Genomic DNA, 27,557 nt, shown 5'->3' with positions numbered 1-27,557 from the left:
TAGGTGGGAATTGAACACGAAATACTGAACAGCGTTCTCAGTAGAACTATTGCATGAAATGGGCTTGTTTGTCTCTGCGTGCACCGTGGCTTTTGCTAGGCCCTTTTGGGCTTTGCCAGCCATGCTAAAAAACCGGTTGCATCCCAGATGGAAAGGCCCCATGTTGACTAGCATCTTCTTTGGGCAGTGCAGGGGCAAAGCCGCGGTCGATCTGCTATCCGGAGCTTCCTGGAAAGAATTCAGACTTTGGCGCCCAGCTTGGAACCCACTCTCAGTTTTGAAATGTGGAAAGAGGGGCTGTTGACTCAGATCCAAGTGTGAATGGTTCCTTCATAAAGGAACCACCTTTCTGGCCCTTAGCTTGCTCACCTGGACAGGATGTACCCTGCAGGTGTGTGTCAAGGGCCTGGGTGCTGCCAGGCTGATGGAGGATGGGAGGAAAGGCAGGCAGACCCTTGGGGCTCAGGGAGAAACAGGGCCCACGCAGCACTGTTAGCACAGGTGCCGCAGCTGTCACGGGGCGGGGCGGGGGACTCCCTTTCCCGGGGGAGAGAAGCCTAAAATATTTCAATTTGCTTAAAACTCTATCCATTCTGCTAATAAACTTGACTTTAAAAGATTGGAATCTGCACCCAGTCTTATTTTTTAAGTGTACAAATGATAATGTGTAAGGAAAAATAAGATAAACCATTAGCAGGTATCATCTCGGGATGGTGGCGTTGCAGGGTTTTAATTTTCTTCTCTATACTTTTCCATCTTTTGTAAGAGCTCTGTAATGAATGTGTATTACTTCAGCATAAATAGAAAAGCTGCACTCTGGGGAAATGCTGGAGTATATTTGGAAGTGCTCCATGAATTCTATTTTCCACACACGCCAGCCGTCATAACCATCAGATTGGTGCATGAATGAGGGTATCATTTCTTCTTATATAAATCATATAAACCATATTTTTGACATTTTTTTTTCCTTTAAAGGATGAGAAGAACCAAGTGTTGACCACCAACATTTGGCTGCAAATGGTAAGTTGCGACCTTGGCTTCCTGCTCTTGATTCCACGATGCCTGTGCTGGAATCACAGTGAAGGTCCCGTAAGGCAAGCCAGGACTGTCCTCCCTCCTTCATGTATGCAAACAGTGAACCAGACCACCCCGCCTTTGCATGTCCTGCACTACACCCTGCAAGGCAGAAATATGCACAAGTCATAAGATGCAAGTCTGCATGTGCATGTCCACAGCCTGCACCCTAACTGGTCCCTAGGGCTCGGGAGTGCCTGCCCTGCTCCCCCTGGCTCCAGCCATGCATGTCTGAATGCGACAGAGTGAAAATCTAAGCCAGAGGCCTTCACACATCCTGTTCCAGTGACCCCTGCAAGAATTTTGAGAAGCTGTATTTTTTCACTCATGTATTTTAACATTGACATCTAAAGTTCTAACCCCAGGTTAATTAACTACAAATTATGTTACTTCCATCCAATTGTAAATATGGACATTTAAAAATAAAACTGTCAGTCTTTATTTAAATTGAATCTATTTAAATGCCATATAATTTGACACCCATATCATTAATTAAAAAAAATATACAAACAAGCCCTTCTTTAACTGGTTGATATTTTACATAGTCCCATTTTCTCTCTGCACTTATATTTCTTTTTTTTTTTTAATTTTATTTATTTTATTTATTTATTTATGGCTGTGTTGGGTCTTCGTTTCTGTGCGAGGGCTTTCTCTAGTTGTGGCAAGCGGGGGCCACTCTTCATCGCGGTGCGCGGGCCTCTCACTGTCGCGGCCTCGCTTGTTGCGGAGCACAGGCTCCAGACGCGCAGGCTCAGTAATTGTGGCTCACGGGCCTAGTTGCTCCGCGGCATGTGGGATCTTCCCAGACCAGGGCTCGAATCCGTGTCCCCTGCATTGGCAGGCAGATTCTTAACCACTGCGCCACCAGGGAAGCCCCTGCACTTATATTTCTATTCCACTTTCCACACAGAATTTTATCCAAATGTGATATAACTTTATGTTTGAAACTCTTTTATTAATCATTCTGTCTTGGTTCTCTCAAATGTAAATATTTACATAAAAATTATTCCTTCAGAAACTAAGTGTTAAGAATTTTTCTTCTGGATCAATTTAGGATTATACTGATTAATGGTACATAATTCCTCAAGGTGACAATAATTACACATTTTAATAAATAATTATTAAACATAAAAAATTGGCAGTCTACCTCTTTACCAGAGATGGGGCTTTGTAAGAGATTGGTTCAAGATGGCGGAGTAGAAGGACGTGCTCTCACTCCCTCTTGTGAGAACACCAGAATCACAACTAACTGCTAAACAGTCATTGACAGGAAGACACTGGAACTCACCAAAAAAGATACCCCACATCCGAAGACAAAGGAGAAGCCACAATGAGATGGTAAGAGGGGTGCAATCACAATAAAATCAAATCCCATAACTGCTGGGTGGGTGACTCACAAAGTGGAGAACACTTATACCACAGAAGTCCACCCACTGGAGTGAGGGTTCTGAGCCTCATGTCAGGCTTCCAAACCTGGGCGTCTGGCAACGAGAGGAGGAATTCCTAGAGAATCAGACTTTGAAGGCTAGCGGGATTTGATTGCAGGACTTCAACAGAGACTCCACCCTTGGAGGGCACACACAAAGTAGTGTGCACATCAGGACCCAGGGAAAGGAGCAGTGACCGCATAAGAGACTGAACCAGACCTACCTGCTGGTGTTGGAGGGTCTCCTGCAGAGGCAGGGGGTAGCTCTGTCTCACCGTTAGGACAAGGACACTGGCAGCAGAAGTTCTGGAAAGTACTCCTTGGTGTGCACCCTCCCAGAGTCCACCATTAGCCCCACCAAAGAGCCCGGGTAGGCTCCAGTGTTGGGTCTCCTCAGACCAAACAACCATCAGGGAGGGAACCCAGCCCCACCCATCAGCAGACAAGCAGATTAAAGTTCTACTGAGCTCTTCCCACCAGAGCAACAGCCAGCTCTACCCACCACCAGTCCCTCCCATCAGGAAACTTGCACAAGCCTCTTAGATAGCCTCATCCACCAGAGGGCAGACAGCAGAAGCAAGAAGAACTACAATCCTGCAGCCTGTAGAACAAAAACCACATTCATAGAAAGACAAGATGAAAAGGCAGAGGGCTATGTACCAGATGAAAGAACAAGGTAAAACCCCAGAAAAACAGCTAAATGAAGTGGAGATAAGCAACCTTCCAGAAAAATAATTCAGAATAATGATAGTGAATATGATTCAGGACCTCGGAAAAAGAATGAAAGCAAAGATTGAGAAGATGCAAGAAATGTTTAACAAAGATCGAGAAGAATTAAAGAACAAACAAACAGAGATGAACAATACAATAACTGAAATGAAAAATACACTAGAAGGAATCAATAGCAAAATAACTGAGGCAGAAGAATGGATAAGTGACCTGGAAGACAGAATGGTGGAATTCACTGCTGCAGAACAGAATAAAGAAAAAAGAATGAAAAGAAATGAAGACAGCCTAAGAGACCTCTGGGACAGCATTAAACGCAACAACATTCGCATTATAGGGGTCGCAGAAGGAGGAGAGAGAAAGGACCCGAGAAAATATTTGAAGAGATTATAGTCGAAAACTTCCCTAACATGGGAAAGGAAGTAGCCACCCAAGTCCAGGAAGTGCAGAGAGTCCCATACAGGATAAAACAAAGGAGAAACACAGTGAGACACATAGTAATCAGATTGGCAAAAATTAAAGGCAAAGAAAAATTATTGAAAGCAGCAAGGGAAAAACCTCAAATAACATGCAAGGGAACTCGCATAAGGTTAACAGCTCATTTCTCAGCAGAAACTCTACAAGCCAGAAGGGAGTGGCATGATATACTTAAAGTGATGAAAGGGAAGACCCTACAATCAAGATTACACTACCCAGCAAGGATCTCATTCAGATTCGATGGAGAAATCAAAAGCTTTACAGACGAGCAAAAGCTAAGAGAATTCAGCACCACCAAACCAGCTCTACAACAAATGCTAAAGGAACTTCTCTAAGTGAGAAACACACAAGAGAAGAAAAGGACCTACAAAAACAAACCCAAAACAAATAAGAAAATGGTAATAGGAACATACATATCGATAATTACCTTAAACGTGAATGGATTAAATGCTCCAACCAAAAGACACAGGCTTGCTGAATGGATACAAAAAGAAGACCCATATATATGCTGTCTACAAGAGACCCACTTCAGACCTAGGGACATATACAGACTGAAAGTGAGGGGATGGAAAAAGATATTCCATGCAAGTGGAAATCAAAAGAAAACTGGAGTAGCAGTACTCATATCAGATAAAATAGACTTTAAAATAAAGAATGTTACAACAGACAAGGAAGGACAGTACATAATGATCACGGGATCAATCCAAGAAGAAGATATAACAATTATATATGTACCCAACATAAGAGCACCTCAATACATAAGACAACTGCTAACAGCTCTAAAAGAGGAAATCGACAGTAACACACTAATAGTGGGGGACTTTAACACCTCACTTACACCAATGGACAGATCATCCAAACAGAAAATTAATAAGGAAACACAAGCTTTAAATGACACAATAGACCAGATAGATTTAATTGATATTTATAGGACATTCCATCCCAAAACAGCAGATTACACTTTCAAGTGCGCATGGAACATTCTCCAGGATAGATCACATCTTGGATCACAAATCAAGCCTCAGTAAATTTAAGAAAATTGAAATCATGTCAAGCATCTTTTCTGACCACAATGCTATGAGATTAGAAATAAATTACAAGGAAAAAAACGTAAAAAACACAAACACTTGGAGGCTACACAATACGTTACCAATTCGTTACATTTACGAATCTGAAATAAATAACCAAGAGATCACTGAAGAAATCAAAGAGGAAATCAAAAAATATCTAGAGACAAATGACAATGACAACATGACAATCCAAAACCTATGGGACGCAGCAAAAGCAGTTCAAAGAGGGAAGTTTATAGCTATACAAGCCTACCTCAGGAAACAAGAAAAATCTCAAACAATCTAACTTTACACCTAAAGGAACTAGAGAAATAAGAACAAACAAAACCCAAAGTTAGCAGAAGGAAAGAAATCATAAAGATCAGAGCAGAAATAAATGAAGTAGAAACAAAACAATAGCAAAGATCAATAAAACTAAAAGCTGGTTCTTTGAGAAGATAAACAAAATTGATAAACCATTAGCCAGACTCATCAAGAAAAAGAGGGAGAGGACTCAAATCAATAGAATTAGATATGAAAAAGGACAAGTTACAACAGACAACTCAGAAATACAAAGCATCCTAAGAGACTACTATAAGCAAATCTATGCCAGTAAAATGGACAACCTGGAAGAAATGGACAAATTCTTAGAGAAGTGTGACCTTCCAAGACTGAACCAGGAAGAAATAGAAAATATGAACAGACCAATCACAAGTAATGAAATTGAAACTGTGGTTAAAAATCTTCCAACAAACAAAAGTCCAGGACCAGATGGCTTCACAGGTGAATTCTATCAAACATTTAGAGAAGAGCTAATACCCATCCTTCTCAAACTCTTCCAAAAAATTGCAGAAGAAGGAACACTTCCAAACTCATTCTATGAGGCCACCATCACCCTGATACCAAAACCAGACAAAGATACTACAAAAAAAGAAAATTACAGACCAATATCACTGATGAATAGAGATGCAAAAATCCTCAACAAAATACTAGCAAACAGAATCCAACAACACATTAAAAGGATCATACACCATGATCAAGTGGGATTCATCCCAGGTATGCAAGGATTCTTCAGTATATGCAAATCAATCAATGTGATACACCATATTAACAAATTGAAGAATAAAAACCATATGATCATCTCAATAGATGCAGAAAAAGCTTTTAACAAAATTCAACACCCATTTATGATAAAAACTCTCCAGAAAGTGGGCATAGAGGGTACCTACTTTAGCATAATAAAGGCCATACATGACAAACCCACAGCAAACATCATTCTCAATGGTGAAAAACTGAAAGCATTTCCTCTAAGATCAGGAACAAGACAAGGATGTCCACTCTCACCCCTATTATTCAACATAGTTTTTGAAGTCCTAGCCACGACAATCAGAGAAGAAAAAGAAATAGAAATTGGAAAAGAAGAAGTAAAACTGTCACTGTTTGCAGATGACATGGTACTATACATAGAGAATCCTAAAGATGCCACCAGAAAACTACTAGAGCTAATCAATGAATTTGGTAAAGTAGCAGGATACAAAATTAATGCACAGAAACCTCTTGCATTCCTATACACTAATGATGAAAAACCTGAAAGAGAAATTAAGGGAACACTCCCATTTACCATTGCAACAAAAAGAATAAAATACCTAGAAATAAACCTACCTAGGGAGAGAGAAGACCTGTATGAAACTATAAGACACTGATGAAAGAAATTAAAGATGATCCCAACAGATGGAGAGATATACCATGTTCTTGGATTGGAAGAATCAATATTGTGAAAATGACTATACTACTCAAAGCAATCTACAGATTCAATGCCATCCCTATCAAACTACCAATGGCATTTTTTACGGAACTAGAACAAAAAATCTTAAAATTTGTATGGAGACACAAAAGACCCCGAATAGCCAAAGCAGTCTTGAGGGAAAAAAACGGAGCTGGAGGAATTAGACTCCCTGACTTCAGACTATACTACAAAGCTACAGTAAACAAGACAATATTGTACTGGCACAAAAACAGAAACATAGATCAATGGAACAAGATAGAAAGCCCAGAGTTAAACCCACGCACATATGGTCAACTAATCTATGACAAAGGAGGCAAGGATATACAATGGAGAAAAGACAGTCTCTTCAATAAGTGGTGCTGGGAAAACTGGACAGCTACATGTAGAAGAATGAAATTAGAACACTCCCTAACACCATACACAAAAATAAACTCAAAATAGATTAGAGACCTAACTGTAAGACCGAACACTATAAAACTCTTCGAGGAAAAGATAGCAGGAACACTCTTTGACCTAAATCACAGCAAGATCTTTTTTGATCCACCTCCTAGAGTAATGGAAATAAAAACAAAAATAAACAAATGGGACCTAATGAAACTTCAAAGCTTTTGCACAGCAAAGGAAACCATAAACAAGATGAAAAGAGAACCCTCAGAATGGGAGAAAATATTTGCAAATGAATCAATGGACAAAAGATTAATCTCCAAAATATATAAACAGCTCATGCAGCTCAATATTAAAGAAACAAACAACCCAATCCAAAAATGGGCAGAAGGCCTAAATAGACATTTCTCCAAAGAAGACATACAGATGGCCAAGAAGCACATGAAAAGATGTTCAACATCACTCATTATTAGAGAAATGCAAATCAAAACTACAATGAGGTATCACCTCACACCAGTTAGAATGGGCATCATCAGAAAATGTACAAAAAACAAATGCTGGAGAGGGTGTGGAGAAAAGGGAACCCTCTTGCACTGTTGGTGGGAATGTAAATTGATACAGCTACTATGGAGAACAGTATGGAGGTTCCTTAAAAAACGAAAAATAGAATTACCATATGATCCAGCAATCCCACTACTGGGCATATACCCAGAGAAAACCATAATTCAAAAAGACACATGAACCCCAATGTTCATTGCAGCACTATTTACAATAGCCAGGTCATGGAAGCAACCTAAGTGCCCATCAACAGACGAATGGATAAAGAAGATGTGGTATATACCACATCCATATATACAATGGAGTATTACTCAGCCATAAAAAGGAACGAAATTGGGTCATTTGTAGAGACGTGGATGGATCTAGAGACTGTCATACAGAATGAAGTAAGTCAGAAAAAGAGAAACAAATATCGTATATTAACGCATATATGTGGAACCTAGAAAAATGGTACAGATGAACTGGTTTACAGGGCAGAAACTGAGACGCAGATGTAGAGAACAAACATATGGACACCAAGGGGAGAAAGCAGTGGGGGGTGGTGGTGGTGGTGGTGGTGGTGGTGTGATGAATTGGGAGATTGGGATTGACATGTATACACTGATGCATATAAAATGGTTGACTAATAAGAACCTGCTGTATAAAAAAAGAAAAAAAAGAAAAAAAAAGATGAGGCTTTATTCTAAATTCTTTAATGTATTCATACATGACATTTTTATTGCTAAAACTGAGACATCAATACAGATTTCACTATCAATTCTATAACTTTCAAAAATAGATGTATTAACATGTATAGTTCAGAATGAAAGGCACTTTGTAACAACAGTGTTACTCAGTTTCTTGAACTTTTTACAGATTACATGCCAAAAATAATAGAGTTTTCATCAAGGTGTATCAGTGGACAACTTGATTAGTTTCTCCTTCAATTTTGCTGAAAACAAAGAATTAAAAGAATTAAAACGCATCTGACCTTTGAAAGTATTTGTCACCCAAATTTTTAACAAAATTGACATAGACACTGGTATTTTGAATGGACTTTCTCTTGCTTCTTGGGTCAGTGTCCCTAGGTAAGAGTTGAGAAAAGGGAAATAGGTCTTTATTTGTGAAGTGGGAGGGGGATACTTCAACATGGAGACAAAGGATGCTCCCAGGCAATTCTTGGGCAGGTGAGTTTTAGTTGGATTCAAGTGGACATTGAGGGAGAGAAAACAGAAAACGGATTTACTTCACACTGTCTGCTGTTTGTCCCAGGGGTACCCTTAGCTACGCCTCAGACCTCTTGCAGAACCTTCCTGTAGTGAATAAAGTAGGAACCTTTGAGAGTCTTCCCTGCAGGATTTAAAGCAACGTTCTTCAGCGTGGATCCCACCTGCACACCTGTGCCCGCCGACTCCAGCTTCCCTCCTTTTGCCAGGGGTACAGGGTCTGTGTTCCCCTGGAAGCCAGCCCTTCCTCAGTGGACTTGGTCCTGTCTCCTGGCACCTGCTGAGAGCTGGGCTTTCACAACTGCCCCTATCTCCTGGAGCATCATAATAGTGTCTGTGAGCCACTCATTAGCATGCAGACATGATGCAGTCTGTTCCCATAAACCCGCCCGGTGACTCCCTGGTTCCTCTTACCTTTATGGCAAGGCTCCCCTGAGCAGTGCCCCCCTGCCCTACTGTCCTCAGTCTCTCCACTTGCATTCTCACTTAAACTCACCTTCATCTGGCTGTGTGTAAGCAAAGCACTAACCCCCAGGTTACTACATATTATGAGTAATGTTTTTACCCAATTTTTTCTGATGAGAATTTTCAACTATACCAAGAAGTTGAATTTATAGCAAGCACCCATATACCTGCCTCCTGGATTCTATAATTAGCATTTTACTATACTTGCTTTATCCCATATCTGGGAATCTATTCATCTAGTTTATTTTTAAATGCAGCTCAAAGTAGAATAGTGGACAGTGGTGCCCTTTCACCCACATATTTCATGGAGATCTCAAGAGTTCAGAGGGTTTTTTTTCTTTCTTTCAAGGTAAAGTATTTGCATACAATGCAATGCACAGATCCTAAGAGTGTATCTGTCAATGAATTGCCAGGAATGCCTTCAGGTCTGCAGCCCCCGCCCCCATCCCTTGCATTCAGGACTGTGATATAAGGTATAGCTCTGGGAATCCTGGGGCATAATGCAAATGCTTCCTTTTTAACATAAAACTGCTTGTTTCCCAAGCCCTCTAAAGTGCAGAGCTGCTGTGGACATTTTTCTCATGGAGAGAGAGACACACCGAATTTGCCCCTTGGCATGTCAGGTCGTGTTTCCCTGAGTCTCTGTTTCTTAACCCTCAGTAAGTGATTGATCTTCAGCAATGTATATTATTTGGTGTTTTTTACAAGGGTGTTGGTTTCCAGGAAAAATGTAACTGGATTATTACTTACTGCATTGAGTTCAGGTTCTCCATAAATAAACATCCTTTCTTTGGAGGATGTCACCAGAGGCCTCTCAATTTCTTTCAAGCACAGTGTATTTCTAATTAAGACTTGCATTTGCAGAGGCATCTGCAGCTTCATTTGTTTTAAAACTCACTTTTTAATCTCATGAACCTATTCAACTAATCTTTTCGAGCACCTGCTTTGTGGAAAGCATTGAACTAGGCCATGTAAGGAGGGCCCAGAAAAGGATGAGACCCAGTTTCTACTTGCAAATCATCTCCAATCTGGCTGTGTAATTTACACTCTAAAGAAGGTTCCAATATCAAGACCAAGTACCTCCCTAGAGAATTGGCAGGAGGCAGGCTGGCTGTTTAGACCGTGGAGTTGGCAGGTGGGAGAAATCTCTGCTTTACAGAAACGGGAGGGAGAGGAGGAAAGGCACAGGCTCTTCTGAATGTGATGATCAGGGAGCCCGAGTGTTTCTAGGTGTGACCTTGCTAATTAGTGCTTCTTTCCAGGTGCCCATCGTGTGGAAAACAAGTTGGGTGCCTTCGTAGCGCATGTCCTTATAAAGCTGGGTGGCACACTTATCTGTCACCTGTAGCTCATGGAGCAGCCGTAACGGTAGCTCCCAGCTGAATTTTAAGGAATCACAAGTATCTTGGATTTAGAGCAGACCTTAAAAGTTATCTAACCTCTGCCCCACCCAGTGTTTCCATCTGGAAAGCCATGGCATTCCTATTGTGGCCACAGCATGGCCATGGGGAGCTCAGATGTCACCCCGACAGGCCTTGGAAGCTGCCCCAGAGCCATTCGTAAGATGACCACCTCGATTCCTGCTCTTTGTGTTCTCCCAACTGGTGACCAGCCTGGCCTGCCCCAGCTATGGGGACAGACAAGAAGTGAGACTCCATGCTGAAGACGGTCAAGGCCAGAGTCCCCAGGGAGGGAGGGCAGAAATGTGGACAGGAGGGGACAGAGGACCCAGGAAATTGCTCTCAGCAATTGGTTTTTCTCTCCCCTCATTTCATGTTGCTGGATTCCTGTTCTGAAAACCTGAATCCACATAATCTTTTCTCTAGGTATTTAAACTCTGAGGTCAATATTATACAAATGATGGATTTTCTATACATTCAAAAAGAGAATCAGAGAAAACATTCTCTTTGACCTACAGTTTGTTGTGTTTTCCTTTCTCTTACCTGCCCTTGATTTGTAGGACTTTCCAGTTATTTAGATAACCTGAAGGAAGAGAAAGTGTCTGATCTTTTCTGTTTACCTCTATATTCATAGGAAGAAGCAGTTAAGTGTATTTTCTCTGCAGATTAGTTTTATCATTTGGGGAGGCCTGTCAGACATAATCTGATTTAATCTGCGAGAAGAAACGACAGAAGCCATTTCAGTTTCTAAAGAGACATTTGAGCCATCCAGAGACTTGTAGTTGCTTTAAAAAAAAATCTGTCGTCTTTAATTTTGGAATTTTGACCATTCTTCTGGTTTCAGGTTTCCCATCCTTCTTATGCTTATTTTTTACCTCCTAATTCTAATTATGGAATGAATAGCATCATAGAATATTAGATTCTAAACCATATTTATTTCTAAAATGCTTACCTTCTTCATTTCTGCATTCTTTATCACTTTTCTCTGACAAATAGAAATGCCGTACGTTATGCTCATAGATGAGAGGTCGGTGGCTTGCTTAGGGCCATAAGAGTAACGCACGGTTAAGGGTGGTGTTTCAATCACTGTGTCCCACTGAGAGAAGAAAGTTTTAGGGCAGAAGGAAGGAGGAGGCCCACTCTCTTCCTCTGAGATCAAAACAGTTGACGGGAAGAATGTTCAGAGCATGTGTGTGTGAGGTGTTTGCAGACACCAGGCGCTTGGCGTCTGCCCATCCAATAGCTGGTTCTGTGATTCTCGGGACTCGACCTTGGTGTCCAGCAGTTCAGTTTTATTCTGAGTTAGCGTCCAGTCCCTCGAGGTAAGGGCTCAGTCCCACAAACCGCCCCCGCTTGAGACACAAACTGCAGATGGGGGAGCCAGGCAACCCACCCTTCTGTCCAGCTGAGTTCAAATTCGGACGTTCCCACCACACCCTGCTGGGGTTCAGTATTTTCCTAGAACAGGTCCTGGAACTCAAGAGAAACCTTTATCTATGTTTACAATTTATTATAAAGGATGCAGCTCATGCACAGCTGAAGGAGGAGATGCCAGGGCAGGTATGAGGGGAGGAGTGGAACTACTGTCCCCCCACCCCCGTCACTGTGTCCCTGCACCTTGATGTGGTCACCAGCCTTGGTTTTTTTTTTTTTTCTCCTGCTCCAACGGCATCGTTTGTTTGTTTATTTATTTATTTATTATTAATTTTTATTGGAGTATAGTTGCTTTACAATGTCAGCCTTATTGTTCAGAGTCTCATAACCCACTCTCCAGCCTCTCTTCTCTTCCCAGAGATACGGGTGGGGTGGGGATAAGGGTTCCCACCCTCTAATGCAGGGTTGGTCTTTCCAGTGACCAGAGGCATTCTGCTGGCCTGAGGCTGACTAGGGGCCCCACCCTAAGCCAGCTCATTAGAATAAAAAATATGCTTAAAAGACATCTGATCACTCAGGAAGTTCCCAGGGTTTTAGGAGCTCTGTGCCAGGAACCAAGGAAAAAGACCAAATATATTTCTTATTATACCATACTGTATTTTTTTTTAAATGAAGTAAACTTTCCCTTTCTTCCCTTTCATTCACTTGCTCTCACTCTCTGCTTTCTTTCTTTCTTGCATTAAATATTTCCATGCAAGTGTGCACATACACATTTAAAAAGAGTTTCCTGTGGGCCCAAGGCAGGTTCTAATAGGGCCAGTTCTCAGACCCCTGACAGAGTGGGATTCTTACTGTGCATTTTAGATCAAGGGCCCCTTCCTCCCCTGCGTTTCCCCTTAAGCATCCCATGTAATCTTGATGTCTTAATGAGAAGGAATCACACAGAAATAGGGAGAGAATGCAAAGTGCAGCCTCTTCTGACGGGAAGCTCTGGGAGGGTTGGCACTTCTAGGTTCATGCCTGTTTCCAGGTGCCCACGTGTGGAAGCCGTGCCAGCTGCTGTCTGTGCACAGATTTTGCTCAGTGCCTCTGCCTTCCCGCGCCCTGCAATCTGAGTGGGCAGTGAGTGCTTTGGAGGATAGAAACCACCCCCCCCCCCACTTGTTCATGGGCCCTTTTCCACATCCATTCTTAAGAAATCTTCATGAAAACCCAGGACAATGCAGCACCAAGGTTCCTGCTCCATCCACCTCCTGACACTGAGCTGGCCCTTGCTTTCTCCACCTTTGGCTGCAGCTCAGTTATTACAGCTCTCACGTCCTCTGCGATTTTGTGAAAAGGAGGGATCCCTCTTCCTTTTAAAGCCATCATTTATCACGTGCCTCCCAGGGCCATGTGACTTACCTGCTGTGACACTATCTCATTGCATCCTTACAGCGCCTGATGAGGTGTGACACATACGAGCAAACTGCAGCACAGAGAGGGTGGTTTACCTGCTAGAGCTCACACAGTTTTTCTCTGCCGGAGCCTTGGTACAAACCCACCTGTCCGATTCCAAAGCTCCCGGTAGCCCCCCTTTCTGCCGTGAGGGTGGGAGAGACCCAGCTTGGCTTTGGACTAAGGGAGAGCCCCAGAAGGGCAGTGCCTTCAGGGATGATGAGCAGCCCACCTTGTTGGGGTGCAGAATCTGCCTGTGCAGGCAGATTGGATGGGAAGAACCAACCACGGTAGAGCCCAGGAGTCACCCAGCTTGAAGTCAAATAACGCCATTCTGAATCCTGATCCAGTGACCAACAAAAAATATATCACTTCTCTGGGCCCCAGATTTCTCTTGTAAATAGGAATAGTCATGCTGGCATCCTGGCATCCTGGTGAGCATGGTACACATAGCAGACACTGAGTGAGCAGGATGGCCGGGATGCATGCCCTGGGGCACATGCAGCTGAGTAGGAGCATGAGTAGGGGAGACGGGAGGGGTGAGGAATTGCCAGGGAGGCTTCCTGCAGCTCAGATCAGGTGCCCTTAGGAGAGGTTTGAGTTTGACCAACAGAACGCTCCCTCTTCCCTGCTTCTCCTTGCGCTGTGGCCATCATTTCAGCAGGCAGAAGAGATGGGTGTCTGCCTGCCACACCTACCTTCCTGGGCAGTTCTTGGCGCCCTGGGGCCCTGAGCAGCATGGTGGGGAAGGTGATAGTGTAAGGCTCTGTGATAATCAGCTGCCAGAGAAGCATCCCAGGGCTGGATATGAGGACATGGTCAGGAAAGCACAGATGTTGGGCACATAAGGGCATATGCCCAGAATAAGGGAGAGGAAAGAAGGGAGCGCTGGGCAAATGGGGCAGAGTTGGAGCCGTTGGAGCGGACACAGCATGGCTGGTACCCAGGCCTTCCTGCAAAACCGCTCGAACAAGTCTGGCTCTTTCTGGGTGCTGTGCTGTCCTGTCACAGCAGGGTGAGGGGGGGAGAGACCCTCCCCAGCCACACATGTCTAATTAGAAACATCGGCCAGGTGGATCTCTATCCTAAATGCCCCAGATGATACTTCAGCACGTTAGGTATCAATACACCCTCCTTCTCATGGTCCATGGCTGTGAAATGCTGTTACTTGCCTGCATATTCCTTCTTGTCTGACTTCAGATAGTCCCAGAACTGGGATGCTTGCCTGCCCTTTCCAGAGGATGGTGGGATCTCTGGGACATGCCCTTTGACCTCTGTTGCAAGTTTCAATAGCTCTAGACCCACAGCCCCTTGGCTGCAATCCTCAAATCTCAGCAGCTCTGAACATGACAGGGTTTTTTGTTTGTTTTTGTTTTTATAACTTTACATCAAACTGATATTGATATGCATTTATTTTCTCAGTAAAAATATGCATGTTTTGCTGCAGAAATAATGATTGATTATAGGGAGTTGTCCCTGGACCAGCTTCGGGTGTTGCATCACATACCTTTTTAAATCTGAGAAAGTTTGAGCTCCAGAGCAGGTGGCCCCAGGGGGACTGAATACAGGATGGGAACCTTTACTGGGTCTGCTCTGATTATGCACACCTGTAGGAGCTGATGAGTCCAAACCCAGCAGCCCTGCGGTCCTGGCTGGGTGGTGCTGGTTGTCCAGCAGTGCAGGTGGGGTCCTACCTGGGCAGTCTTTACAGAGCTAGTGGACCCCAGGTAGCTCTGGGGTGCATAGTCCTGGGGCGGAGGACCCCAGACATGGGCCTTCATCTCACAGAGATCCCTCAAGAGCCAATTTCAGGCCTAGCCCCAAAGAGATGGACCTGTGTTCACGTGTTTATAAATATTTCCTGAGTCTTACCCTGTACCCTCATGTGCTGATTCATTGTTTTACTGCCAACACCCATGTTTGCACTTTTGAGTTGTGGTGTCAGAAGCACTATTCCTACATGAAAATAATAATTCAAATCCAAAAACAGGGCCTTAGAAATTTCTGAGAGGTACCCCTGCAGCTGCACGAAGTTGTTTCATGGAAATAAATATTCTTCATTTTTCCAGCTTGGTTCTTGTTCTAATTGAAATAATGAATTTATTTGTCCAAAGTGTCTTTACAATGGAAAACTTTGAAAGCAAAACAGTTCTTCATTTGGCTAGGAAAAAACCCATCTGCTATGGGAGGGGAAGGCTTGGGGGCATTCAGTGAACTGGAATTAACTTTAATGCTACCCTCTGACTGTGGTCATGGTGACAGCAGGATCTTAAATGTGATTTTTTTGCTATTCATGGTCATTTTTTAAGGGGTTATTTAATTCCCAGTTTCCATATATTTTACAGATAGCAACTCAATTATGTAAATAAGTGTCTGGAACTCTTTTTGGTTTTGAACTTATCTGATAATCTCTTATAAGATATATTAGCAGGCAAGGAAGCAAAGTGCTGCTAATGCCGCCCTCTGTGTTTGTCAGTCTTGGCTAGATCACTACTTACAGTGGAATATGTCAGAGTATCCAGGCGTGAAGACGGTTCGTTTCCCAGATGGCCAGATCTGGAAGCCAGACATTCTCCTCTACAACAGGTAAGCACAGTGGACAAAGGAAAAAAATGAGTTTATTTTTGGACGTGTTTAACAATCAAGCATATTTGAGTATTTTATAGCAATGCCAGTACATTATCTGTAATTTGGGACTGTGGATCCCCACGAGGCTTTGTAGGAAGCAGCCCTGTCCCATGTCCAGCGTTCTCTGTCCTGGCACGCAGGCCTGCAGCGCCCAGCACACTGCCCGCGATGGCCATGTCCACAGGGCTGTGCATTAGAGGTGTGTAGGTACTTGTGTGCATGTTGGCACTGAGACATTTTTGCATATGGCCATACCTTTGCCCCTGAATGACAGCAGTTACAGTCACAGCACGAGAAGTTGCTGGTCAACGGGACGCATGGCTGGAGTCCACTTTCTGGACCCACGTCCTCATTCGATGCACTGTCCTTTGGGCACTGGGAGAGCCCTGTGGGGCAGCTGGGCACAGGAGACTGTCATCTCTAGCCACACTCAGAAGCTTGTACCTGACAGAAGAAAGGCAGATAGCAGTCATGTTCTAATAAATGTAGTCCTTCTCCTGAGGTCAGGAAAGGAAAGATTCATTAGTCATCCAAAACTGTCTGATTTGTAGAGTGGAAGCCCAGAAGGCAGATATCCGGGTAGGATAAATTTCTAGAAGCGTTAAATTATTTGCTTAACTACATAGTCAAAAAAGGGAACCCAGCACCTTTCTTTCTAATAAGGCATAGGATGTGATAACCAGCTTAATATACAAGAAAGATATTTCCTAGTGACGGCTGCTGCCTCTGGTCCCACCTGGACAAGAAGGAAGCCGAGTACCTTCCTGACTCAAGAAACAGTGCTGCCATCGGCCACTGCCCACGGCCATCCCCCCAGGACCAGCTGATGTGTTTGTCCTGCACTGGCTGCTTCCAGAAGGCTGGGTATTCCAAGTCTTGTTTCCCCTTTTAATTCTTTTTCTTTCTTACTGACATCACATTTCATTTGAATCACTGGGCCTGTCTCTAGAAGACTATACCTCTTCTGATTTGCTGCCACTCTTCAGTTTCTTAAATTAGTTCAGGCAGCTGAGCTTTGAAAGATGTCTCAGGTCAGAGTAAGTGATCCCAACTGAGTAGAAGCACAGGCGTTCCCATGCCTTCTCCTTGGCTCATCTGTTTCCTGGGGGCTATGTTAGTTGCCCAGGGCTGCCAGAACAAAATACCGCAGACTGGGTGACTTAAACAACAGAAATTTATTTTCTCAGAGAAATTTATTTTCTGTTGGAGGCTGGTCGTCCCAGATCCAGGTGTCTGCAGGGTTGGTTTCTCCTGAGGCCTCTCTCCTTGGCTTGCAGATGGCCACCTTCTCCCTATGTCCTCACAAGGTCTTCCCTCTGTGTGTGTCTGTGTCCTCATCTCTTTTTTTTTTTTTTTTTTTTTTTAATTTTATTTATTATTTATGGGTGTGTTGGGTCTTTGTTTCTGTGCGAGGGCTTTTTCTAGTTGCGGCAAGTGGGGGCCACTCCTCATCGCGGTGCGCGGGCCTCTCACCATCGCGGCCTCTCCTGTTGTGGAGCACAGGCTCCAGACGCGCAGGCTCGGCAATTGCGGCTCACAGGCCTAGTTACTCTGCGGCATATGGGATCCTCCCAGACCGGGACCCGAACCCGTGTCCCCTGCATTGGCAGGCAGATAGATTCTCAACCACTGCGCCACCAGGGAAGCCCCCTCATCTCTTCTTATAAAGACAGTAGTCATGTTGGATTAGGGCCTATTCTAATGACCTCATTTTAACTTAGTTACCTCTTTAAAGACTGTCTCCAAATACAGTTTCACTCAGAGATACTTGGGCATGTGGATTAGGACTTCAACCGATGACTTTTGGGGGAACACAATTCAGCCTATTACAGGGGCATTGCCGTTGACTGCTTAAGGACAAAGGGTTAGGATTGAACAAGTCTGGGTGTAAATCTTAACTGTAATGTTTACTATGTCTGTAAGTCTCAGATTCCTCCTTTGCCCAGCGGGGGAAATGCCAACCTCGCAGAGTTTGGAAGGATGACTGCAGATGTACATAGCATGCTTGGGTGGTACTTGGCAAAGAGTAAACATTCACTAATGGCAGTTGTGTGCTCACAGGCCTGATGATGAGGATTTCTGCTTCAAGTAAGACGGGTTTGACAATTTAAAAAAGAAATGCCAATAATGATTCAGTTTTTTTATCTGAAATCAAGAATAAATATTATGGTAGAATCTTAAGAATGAGGCTTTAAGAGATGGTTCTTATGGCTTATCTGTAAGACCTTAAACCCCAATAAATAAAATGTTTGGAGTTTCTAATATTTTGGCTAATGAAGAGTTACCAAGTATTCTATACATACCTGAATTTCAAGGAGCAAAGATACAGCCGTCTCCATCTGATAGATGACAACAGGGACCCGGCCCCCAGGAATAATGCATCCCCTTCTTCCTCTCCTGTTTCCCCCGGAGCTCCAAATAACCATCTTCCTCCTGCCTCTCAGTCCCGTATCCCTATTGAATGAGTGCGCCAGCCTCTGTCACGGGATCTGTAGAGGCTGCCTCCTCTTCTGCGTTAGTTTTCTTCCGAGAAATGAGATGTAGGGTTTTTTACCTGAAGTAACTGCTAACTATATGGCTGCGCGTCCACGTGAGCACAGCGAGGAGTAAGCAGGTTACGCAAGATATTGAAGCCAGTCGTAGACACGGCGCCAGTTATCTTTTGCTGCTTAACAAATTAACAAATGACCCTGAGCTTAGTGGCTTAAGGAAGAAACACAGCGCAGATTATTTCTCGCCATGCTGTGGGCTGGCTGGGCCCGCGTGGCTGCTTGTCTGCTCCGTGAGATGCTGGCGGAAGGCGACGGGCCGGGGCTCAGATGAGCTGGGATGTGGGGATGCACCACCAGGGCTGGCAGTGGTGGTGATGGTGCCGTGGGTGGGGGCTCAGCCGGGGCTGCATCTGTGCCAGCTCGGCTGTCTCCTCCCTCCCCGAGGCTCTTCCACGTGGCCTGGCGACGCAGGAGAGGAAGGAAGTGGGGGCTCCGGGGCCCTTAGGGACTGAGCGTGAGAAACCAGACCAGCCCTTTACCTGGTCCTGTTGGGCAGAGTAGATATGGGTGCAGCCTGGAGGAGGGAGGAGAAATCAGCTGTCCCCTTATCCAGGGCACCAGGGAGGGAGGCGGGGAGGCTGCCCTGGGGAGACCAGCTGTCCAGGCTGAGAGGGGACAGTGATGGCACAGGAAGGTCAGAGTAAAGACTGGGAGGAGTGGAAGGACCAAAACAGATGTGCATAATGAAGGAGCACAAAGCTCAGGGCGCCCTGAGGGGCTAGGAGGAGGGGGAGACGCAGGGTGACCCCGTTATCCCTGCCTCCGTGGGCTAGCCTCCCTCTGCTGCCACTCCTCCTGCCCCAGGTGTGTGTGGGCCCCCCGCCACCCCCCACCCCCCACCCCGCAGCCTCCTCTTCCACCTGCTGTCTGTCAGCTCAGGGATGTGCCCTGACTCCCACTGTTTGCACGTGCCCCCTCTCGGCATGGGACAGTCACCCTCCTCTCTGCCCCTAGACCTCAAGTCGACACCCCTTTGACTCCAGACACCTCTCTCTGTCACGTGGTCTCCTAGAAGGGCGTTCCTGTGCCCAGTAGCACGCAGGTTCTGCCCCCTCTCCTGGGCACCTGGAAAGCACCTAACTAATATTTGTGCACAGATGAGATGGAAGCACGGAGGGAGGGTACAGGTGTGAGGAGGAGGAGTGAAGGGGATTATCTGTGTGATGCCAGTGCCGCTAAGGACAGCAAGGGAAGAAAGGAAGGAGAGAAATCATATTGGCAGCCTGGAAAATGTGAGACTGGGTGACTGAGTCCAGAAACTGACACAGGAAGTATCAAACAGGCCTGAATTTAGTAAGATCCTAACCTTCCAATACTACTCTGTTATGGAGGATTTTGAGAGATGTTGAACTTGATACTTTCCACCAGACAGAGGGTCTCAGAATGGTATGTTTCCTCAGTGGGCGCATGTGATAGTTCATTATGTGTGTGTGGTGGGGCTGGGCGCACTTCCTTGAGGAGGGCATGTGCCATCCTTCTGTGTGAGCGTGGTTTGGAAGGGAGCATTGATTCAGGTCAGGGGAAACATCACCAACATGTATGTTACATTTCTCCTTCTATTCCAGCTCAATTTTGTAGTCCAAGTGCGAGCCCCACATGGTTTTTGAGATAGAGTACATTTTCTGTGCTTTGAAGAGGCTGGGTCACTGCAAAACAGCCGTCTCTGCATCATTTCTAGGATGCACTGCTTTAGTGCCCTGAGGGATGATGAACAAGTTACCATTGCAGGCCAGCTGGCTGGGTGGCTCTGAGGAGAGGACGGGCACTGATAAAACCATCCCTGCTAGATGCTGAGCCCAGCGGTTTCTTGGTTACTTTGTTCTGCTTTACTTTAAGCTTGCAGTTCAAGGATTTGTCTGAACACAATCTTGCTCAAAGTGAGTAGCAATTGTGGATGGCTTGTTAACGATTTCCTCCCCTTTTTTGGTTTTTATCTTCTGTATGATTACATTTGTTGATGTTCTAGAATAGGGGATAGAAATCAATAAAATGGTTGCCTCTGGGAAGGGCATTTGACTGGAAAGGAGCATGAGGGAACTTTCTGAGGTAATGGGAGTATCTGTATCTTGACTTCATGGTGATTATGGTCACATGAATGTAATCTGCATCAAAATTCAATGAACCAGGACCTCCCCGGCAGCGCAGTGGTTAAGAATCCGCCTGACAGTGCAGGGGACACGGATTTGATCCCTGGGCCAGGAAGATCCCACATGCCGCAGAGCACCTAAGCCTGTGTGCCACAACTACTGAGCCTGCACTCTAGAGCCTGCGAGCCACAACTACTGAAGCCTGCGTGCCTAGAGCCCATGCTCTGCAACAAGAGAAGCCACCGCAATGAGAAGCCCGCGCACAGCAATAAAGAGTAGAGAAAGCCCGCGCGGCAACGGAGACCCAACACAGCCAAAAAAAAAAAAAAAAAAATTCAATGAACCACACACCAAAAATCTGTGCTTTCTTCTTGTAAATTATAGATCAATTTGAAATGTGTAATAGGTTAAATAGCAGATGGTTCACAAATAAAGAGAAGATCAGTGAACTGAAAGACACATTTAAGTCATTTACATAGCAAGTAGCAAAGGGATGCAAAAAGATGAAAGATAAGAGAAATGTCACGACTTGGAGAATAGAGTGAGATGTCCTTAAAATGTTTAATTGGAGTCCAAGATAGAACTAATAGAGAAAAAGAGGGAAAAGCAGTGTTTAAAGAAATAATGGCTGGGAATTTTCCAGAAATTATAAAAAATACGAATCATCAGGTAAAGGAACCCCAACCAATCCTAACTGGGACAAATATTTATTGCAGTTCCTGTCTTTGCAGAACAAATCACTCCAAAATTTAAAATAAGAATCCTTGTGACTTCTCCCCATCACTGTGGGTCAGGGATTTGGGGAGGGGTCCAGCCCGGTGCTCTGACTTCAGGTCTCGTGAAGTTTCAGCCCAGTGCCGTCTGGGGCAGCAGCCTGACAAACCAGATGGCTGGCAAATTGATTTTGGCCCTCAGTTGGGAGCCTTAATTCTTATGCACATGGGCTTCTTTATGGATTGCATGTGTGGTGGATGGCTTCCCTCAGAATGAGTCATGCAAGAGACTGACCAGGGAAGAGCTACAATGCCTGTGGGCGGAATGAAAGGCCTGGCTGGTATCAACGTCGCTTTTCAGAGGAAAGCCTGAGCTCCAGCAACGTCTTAGCCACCCCTGCACTGTGCAACCACGGGCGGCTGCCTCAGCCTCTCCAGGCTTCTCAGTTCTTGAGCTGTTTCTTCAGAAAATCCCATGACAATAATGGAATCTTTGTTGATGAATGTAATTTGCTGATGTTTTTGTTGGCTCTGTATTTTTAGGACACAGTCGGGTGTCAACCATCTCTTTCTCACAGGCTGTGCAAAACCACATTTGCACATCTGCAGGATCCTGTCTGGCTCTGAGGCTGCAGGCCTCTGGCTCCAGCCCTCTTTCTGTCACATGTTTCCCTGACCCTGTGGCTGATGGCAGACCCTGGGGAGAGGGCAGTGCTGCAGTGTGATCCAGCCCGAGAGGGCTTGTAATTGTGCTGATCAGTGAGTCACCAGTGAAATAGAATTTATTCTCTTTCCAAGTGTCTTAAATTCCCTTAGAAATCAAGACAAGGATTCAACTGCACATTGTCTGAGAGAGGACGTGAGACCAGGGAGGGAGGGAAACCAATATAGGATGTGTCAAAAAGCTACTGCTGTGGGCAACAGGGCCCATTCCCACCGGGGACGTCCGGGGTGTTTATCTGCCAACCGCCTTCTGTCCTAGATTGACAGCTGCTTCCAGGGGTATCATTCTGTTTGCCTGTCCCATGCACAAACCAGAGCCTCGGTCAGGGCTGCCGATTCTTGGCATGCACAGCTGTCAGGGCCTCAGGCACGGACAGGACAGCTGTCAGCATGGTCAGCTCAGTGCAGGTGAGTGGCCCACTGAAGTACCAGTTGTTTTCACCTTGGCCTGATTGGAGGTCCAATCCTAGCTCCTGGGGGCAGGGCAGCAGTGACGTGAGTGATGGGAAAGCATCTTGGGACTCAGGCAAAGTGGAGGAGGCAGGCAGGTGGCAAAGGTAACAGAGACCAACTGGGACCTGCATCCTTGTGAGTGGCAGTTGCTCCCCTGGGCAGCATGTGTTGTCATGGTATCACAATGGTCCACGTGTGGGATGGGATCTTAAGGAGTGAATCTCTTAGACTCAGTGCTGTCGCTGCTACTGGCGCCACAAGGAGGTTCCCAGGTTGATGCTCCCAGGCCCATCGCACAGCCGTGGCTGGTCTGGGGGTGGGGGTCAGGGCAGGACGCATCACTGAAAGGACGTCAGTGGCAGCTCTTGTTACGGCAGGGAACTCCAGTTGAGCAAAGGTAATTTTCAGCTTTGGATCTTAGAGAAGGAGGCTTTAGGGCTGTGATAGCATCTGCATTACCAAATCTTCTGACCTAATCTGGAGGGAGGCTGTTTGTAGATAAGGTGAGGTGAGAAGAGGGCGGAGCAGTTTTTAGGAAGTGAGTGGAACCTGCCAACTTTGTCCATCCAAACCTCCCCCTTCTCACCCCTGCCGCTGTGGATGTTTGTTTTTCGTTTGTCTCTTCACTCAACCAGTATTTAATGAAGACTTACGTGCTGTTATCACACACTGTTCTAGGATCTGAGGACATCTCAGCGATCAAGATGGACAGCCCTCTAGAGGAAGGGAGAGAGGGAGGGGAGAGCATGCATCAGGTTTTTGGGGCTTTGAGAATTGGGGAGAGAGCCTCACATGTGCTGGAGCCAGAGGTGGGGTGTGAGACCAGCAGAATGGCTAGAGGGAGGCTGTGGAAGAAGTCAGAGCATCAGGGAGGCAAATGCTCTTGGCAGAAAGAACAGGTGCACAGGCCTGCCAGGAAAGGTTGTGAAAGGCTTTGAAATGCAAAGCATCATCATCATAAAATAAATAAAATGGTGAAGGAGAGAAAGATGAGTGGGAGTCTGTGACATCTCCGTGTGAGGTCACCTGCACCCTCTAGTTATCAGATGCTCTAGTAGACTCAGTAGGCCATGGTCTTTGAACTACCTTTCACCTTTGTAAGTTCTAGAACCGGTAGTGGTGGAGATGATTCCAGTCCGTAGAGAAGCAAATGGATTCTCTCTGGTGGACTCTTCTGTGAATAGACGGGCTCAGCATTCCTGGTCACCAGTGTCCATGTCTGCTCTTTGGATGCTCCTCAGAATTGGTCTTTGATGCCTTGCTGTTTCCCTCATTAACTAATGACTTAAAAAATAAATCTTTGATACATGTTCATTTTATATTTGTATAAGTATCATGATTTTATCTTTTCAAAATGTATCTTTTTTTGATCACCCTGAGGCGGGAACTTGTCATCTAGATCTGTCCTCGGAGCAGAAGGGGCCAGAGTGGCAGGAGTGGCAGGGGAGAGGCTCAGAGACACTGGGGGTGCCGCCCAAGTCTCCCAGGTCTTGGCTTTTACTTTGCATGGGACAGGAGAGCCTCTGAGCCTCTTAGTAGAATTACATTTCCTTTTTTGCTCTGAATAACTGTCAAAATCCTAATTCATATTCTCCTTTTGACTTGCTAGCAGCTGATTCCCATCCCATGGTTATTTGTCTGGAAGTTATTATCTGTTCTTCTCTGCTGCCCAGCTTATGGCAGTGGATGTGTTTTACCTCTGTCATTTCCTCCAGCATCTTGGTAAAATCAGGGGACAGAGGGCGTGTGGACGTGCGTCCTCATTCAGCTGCTGGGATCCCAGAGACCCGGCTGCCTCATACTGACTTGGAGCCCAGCCTTTCCGCACAGCATGGACTGTCACTAGCCGACCTTTAGTGCCCCTGCTTTGCTCCACTCTTTCTGCAAAAGGCTGGGTGGCTCCAAAGTCTGTGTTAGCATCCACATTTCTCAGGGCAGGAAACTGGTGCCTGGAGAAGTTCAGCCACTTGCCCGAGGTTACCCAGCAGGGCATGCTTGACTCTGGAGTGTGATGTACTTGCCTCTAGCTGTGCTTTTAGAGCTCTTGTGTTTTATTTTTCTACAAGTTAGACGAAGTGCAATCACTCCTCTCGCTCCCTAAGAATCAACTCCACTTTCAGACCTTCTCTGGCCACTCTGTCTCAGCCTTTTTTTCTTGCGCTCTGGAAGGAGTGAGCCTGTCTCCTCCCAATTTCAGAGCCGCTGGGGGATTTTCATACATCGCTTCTTGCTGATCTTTCCTCAGCATCTGACAACCGAATTTTCCTTGACCAAATCCCTTGCCAGCCAGCGTGGAATGACAAAATGCAAACTGCTGGGCGAGAGTTGGAGCAGAATTTCAAACAGAGAGCCGGACGCTGCAGCCAGCAGAGTTTTCTAGGGATAGCTTTGTATCCAGGGCTGAAGACTGTCTTCCTACCTGTGGCGCCAGGCCAGCCCACCGAGTCCCCCACCCCCTACACCCTGAGGGCTGCAAGACCCATCCAGCCCAAGAGCCTGGCTTTGGGAGATGAGCTTATTGATCTTCGTGATGTCAGACATGGAGCCAACTCAGCTGTAAGGGTCTGTGTAGTAAATACGTGAGACAGGAATTCAATGGGGAGTTCAGTCATCCTCAGGAGCCTCCTGAGGGAAGGGAGAGGCCAAGGTCAGCCCTCACGCTGCCCCCTCCTCAGCCTGCTGTGGGGTTCCTGTGGGGTCCCTGTGGGATCTCCACTGCCTACCCAGGCTGTGGGCCATCTGTACAGAGGAAGGAGAGCATAGAAAGTTGTGACTGACAGGGACAAGATATGGAGGCGGGGTGCTGGTCCTCCCCCAAAGCCCCCGGGACTTCAGCTGTGCAGGGGCTGGGTCAAGCTGAGTGTGCCTATGGCATGCATCAAAATCTGGAGGAACTGGACTGTGGGACAGGGTCTCTGGGCCGGTGTGTAGCCGATGCTGTCTGTGCAGCTCTGGGGAATCTTCTGAGGACGCACCTTCACTGCCCTTGAGGCGTTTGTAATCAGTTACATATCACTTCATCCTGGTGGGCTGATCTGATCTGATTCCTGATTGCAGTGAAGCCTTGTGGAATTACTCTCCCTCACTCGCAATTAAGGAAACTGTTGCTGAGACACAGGACCAAGGCCTTGACTCCCAAACCTTTGACTTTTCCCAACACTTGACAATCTTGTCATGGGTGTAAGGGGCTCAGAAGATCATCTTACAGAGCAGATGATGTGAGTCAGGGGTCGGGCAGGATCTGGAGGAGAGAGACCCTCATCCAGTGGTGGGGGGAGAAGTTGTTCTGGGAAGGGGGCCAGACTGGACCTGTCTGCCAGGGGCAGTCCTGGCGCAGCTGTTAACTGTGCCTCTTTCACTTCTAAGAGTGGCCCAGCTTAGATAATGATGTATGTTGTCCTCTCACTTAGGACAAGTGGCTACAGGGAGACAACAGTTAAATGAAGACCTGGAAGCCAACAGGATAGGGCACCTCAGGGGGAAATACTAGGTGAGGCCATGGCACGGAGTTCTTAGGGGGGGACCGTGGGTGACAGTCTTGGAGGGGAACAAATGTTACAGGACCCCCAAAACATTGCTTTTATTTAATTCAAGGGAGGGGGTAAAGAACAGGATAATAGGCCAGGATGAAGTACAGTAAGGCATTCAGACCAGTCCAGCTGGGCTTCTCCTCTAGGACTCTGACCTTGATGTCCAGTGCAGTTGTTGCCTCTGTGATGCTGTGGGCCTCAGAGGACTTGGTGTTTCTCAGCATTACATCACGTGCAAATCCAGTTTAACACTCAGGTTCCTACCCTCTGGCCAGCAAGCTCCGTCAAAGGGACCACGTTCTATTCACATCTTTGATTCCTAAAGGTGAATGTGGCAAACAGCACATGGAAGGCATCAAATTAGAGTGAGTGGATGCGGTGTTGGGGGCTGTGACCCTGGTGCAGTAGGGAATCGCTGGAGGCCTTAGTGCTTGGCGCTCACAGCTCTGGATTAAGAGATCCATTCCCAACAGCAATAAATAAAAAATAAGTGAACTCTGGTTGTTTGGGGCAGGGGTGAGGGGTATGGGTCATAAAATGCAAATATCTAGAGTTTATCATTCTCTTTTCTCCTTCACTTCCCCTATCAATCTATCATGAAGGATTATCCAATTTAAACTACTCAAGTTATCTTTTAGCATAATTTATGGTCTTTTATTGAAGATAAACTATACCTTCTTAATCAGATCTTTTTGTTACTCTCATTATGTATCACTGTGGCTTTGAGTTCCATACCAGAAGATCACACATGCATTCTATTCTAGTTTTTTCTCATGCTTTTTGCTTTTCTAATGCTTTTTGCTTTTCATTTTGTGGGGGTTTTTTTTACTTAAATTTTTTTTAATGGTGTAAGGTAAGGGTCTAACTTTACTTTTCTTTAAAGTGTAGAAAATGGTTCTAACATGATGTACTAAACATTCTGTATTTTTCCTACTGAATTGAAATGGGATAGTTGTATTCATCTATTCAGTATCAGTAACCTACTTAGTGCTAAGGAGAGAAACAAAAAGAGACATATATTTTGAATATCATGCAGAAATATTAAAATTTTCAAAATATAGGGAAAACCTTTAGAAACCCTCAAAGTGAAAAATTACAGTAACAAGAAACAAATTTGCCTTAGTTAATAAGGTCTTACTCAAATATTAGAGGGAAATTATTATTATTTTTTAACATCTTTATTGGAGTATAATTGCTTTACATTGTTGTGTTAGTTGCTGCTGTATAACAAGGTGAATCAGCTATACGTATACATATATCCCATATCCCCGCCCTCTTGCGTCTCCCTCCCACCCTCCCTATCCCAGCCTTCTAGGTGGTCACAAAGCACCGAGCTGATCTCCCTGTACTGTGTGGCTGCTTCCCACTAGCTATCGATTTTACGTTTGGTAGTGTATATAAGTCCATGCCACTCTCTCACTTCGTCCCAGCTTACCCTTCCCCCTGCCCGTGTCCTCAAGTCCATTCTCTACCTCTGCGTCTTTATTCCTATCCTGCCCCTAGGTTCTTC

The 27,557-nt window shown here is 45.4% G+C and overlaps 1 protein-coding gene across 1 annotated transcript in view; it reads left to right on the top strand.

Annotated features, from left to right (window-relative positions):
• The window catches only part of CHRNA7 (cholinergic receptor nicotinic alpha 7 subunit), a 127,192-nt gene that overhangs the window by 52,802 nt on the left and 46,833 nt on the right, over positions 1–27,557 (top strand). Inside the window, exons 3-4 of the mRNA XM_036843172.1 lie at positions 976–1,020; positions 15,838–15,947. Coding sequence (XP_036699067.1) covers positions 976–1,020; positions 15,838–15,947 — 155 coding nt within the window. The remainder of the gene's footprint in view (positions 1–975; positions 1,021–15,837; positions 15,948–27,557) is intronic.

The sequence above is a fragment of the Balaenoptera musculus genome, chromosome 2 (assembly GCF_009873245.2).
Source record: "Balaenoptera musculus isolate JJ_BM4_2016_0621 chromosome 2, mBalMus1.pri.v3, whole genome shotgun sequence".
In the NCBI taxonomy this organism is placed as follows: domain Eukaryota; kingdom Metazoa; phylum Chordata; class Mammalia; order Artiodactyla; family Balaenopteridae; genus Balaenoptera; species Balaenoptera musculus.
This window is presented reverse-complemented; position numbering and strand designations above follow the sequence as displayed.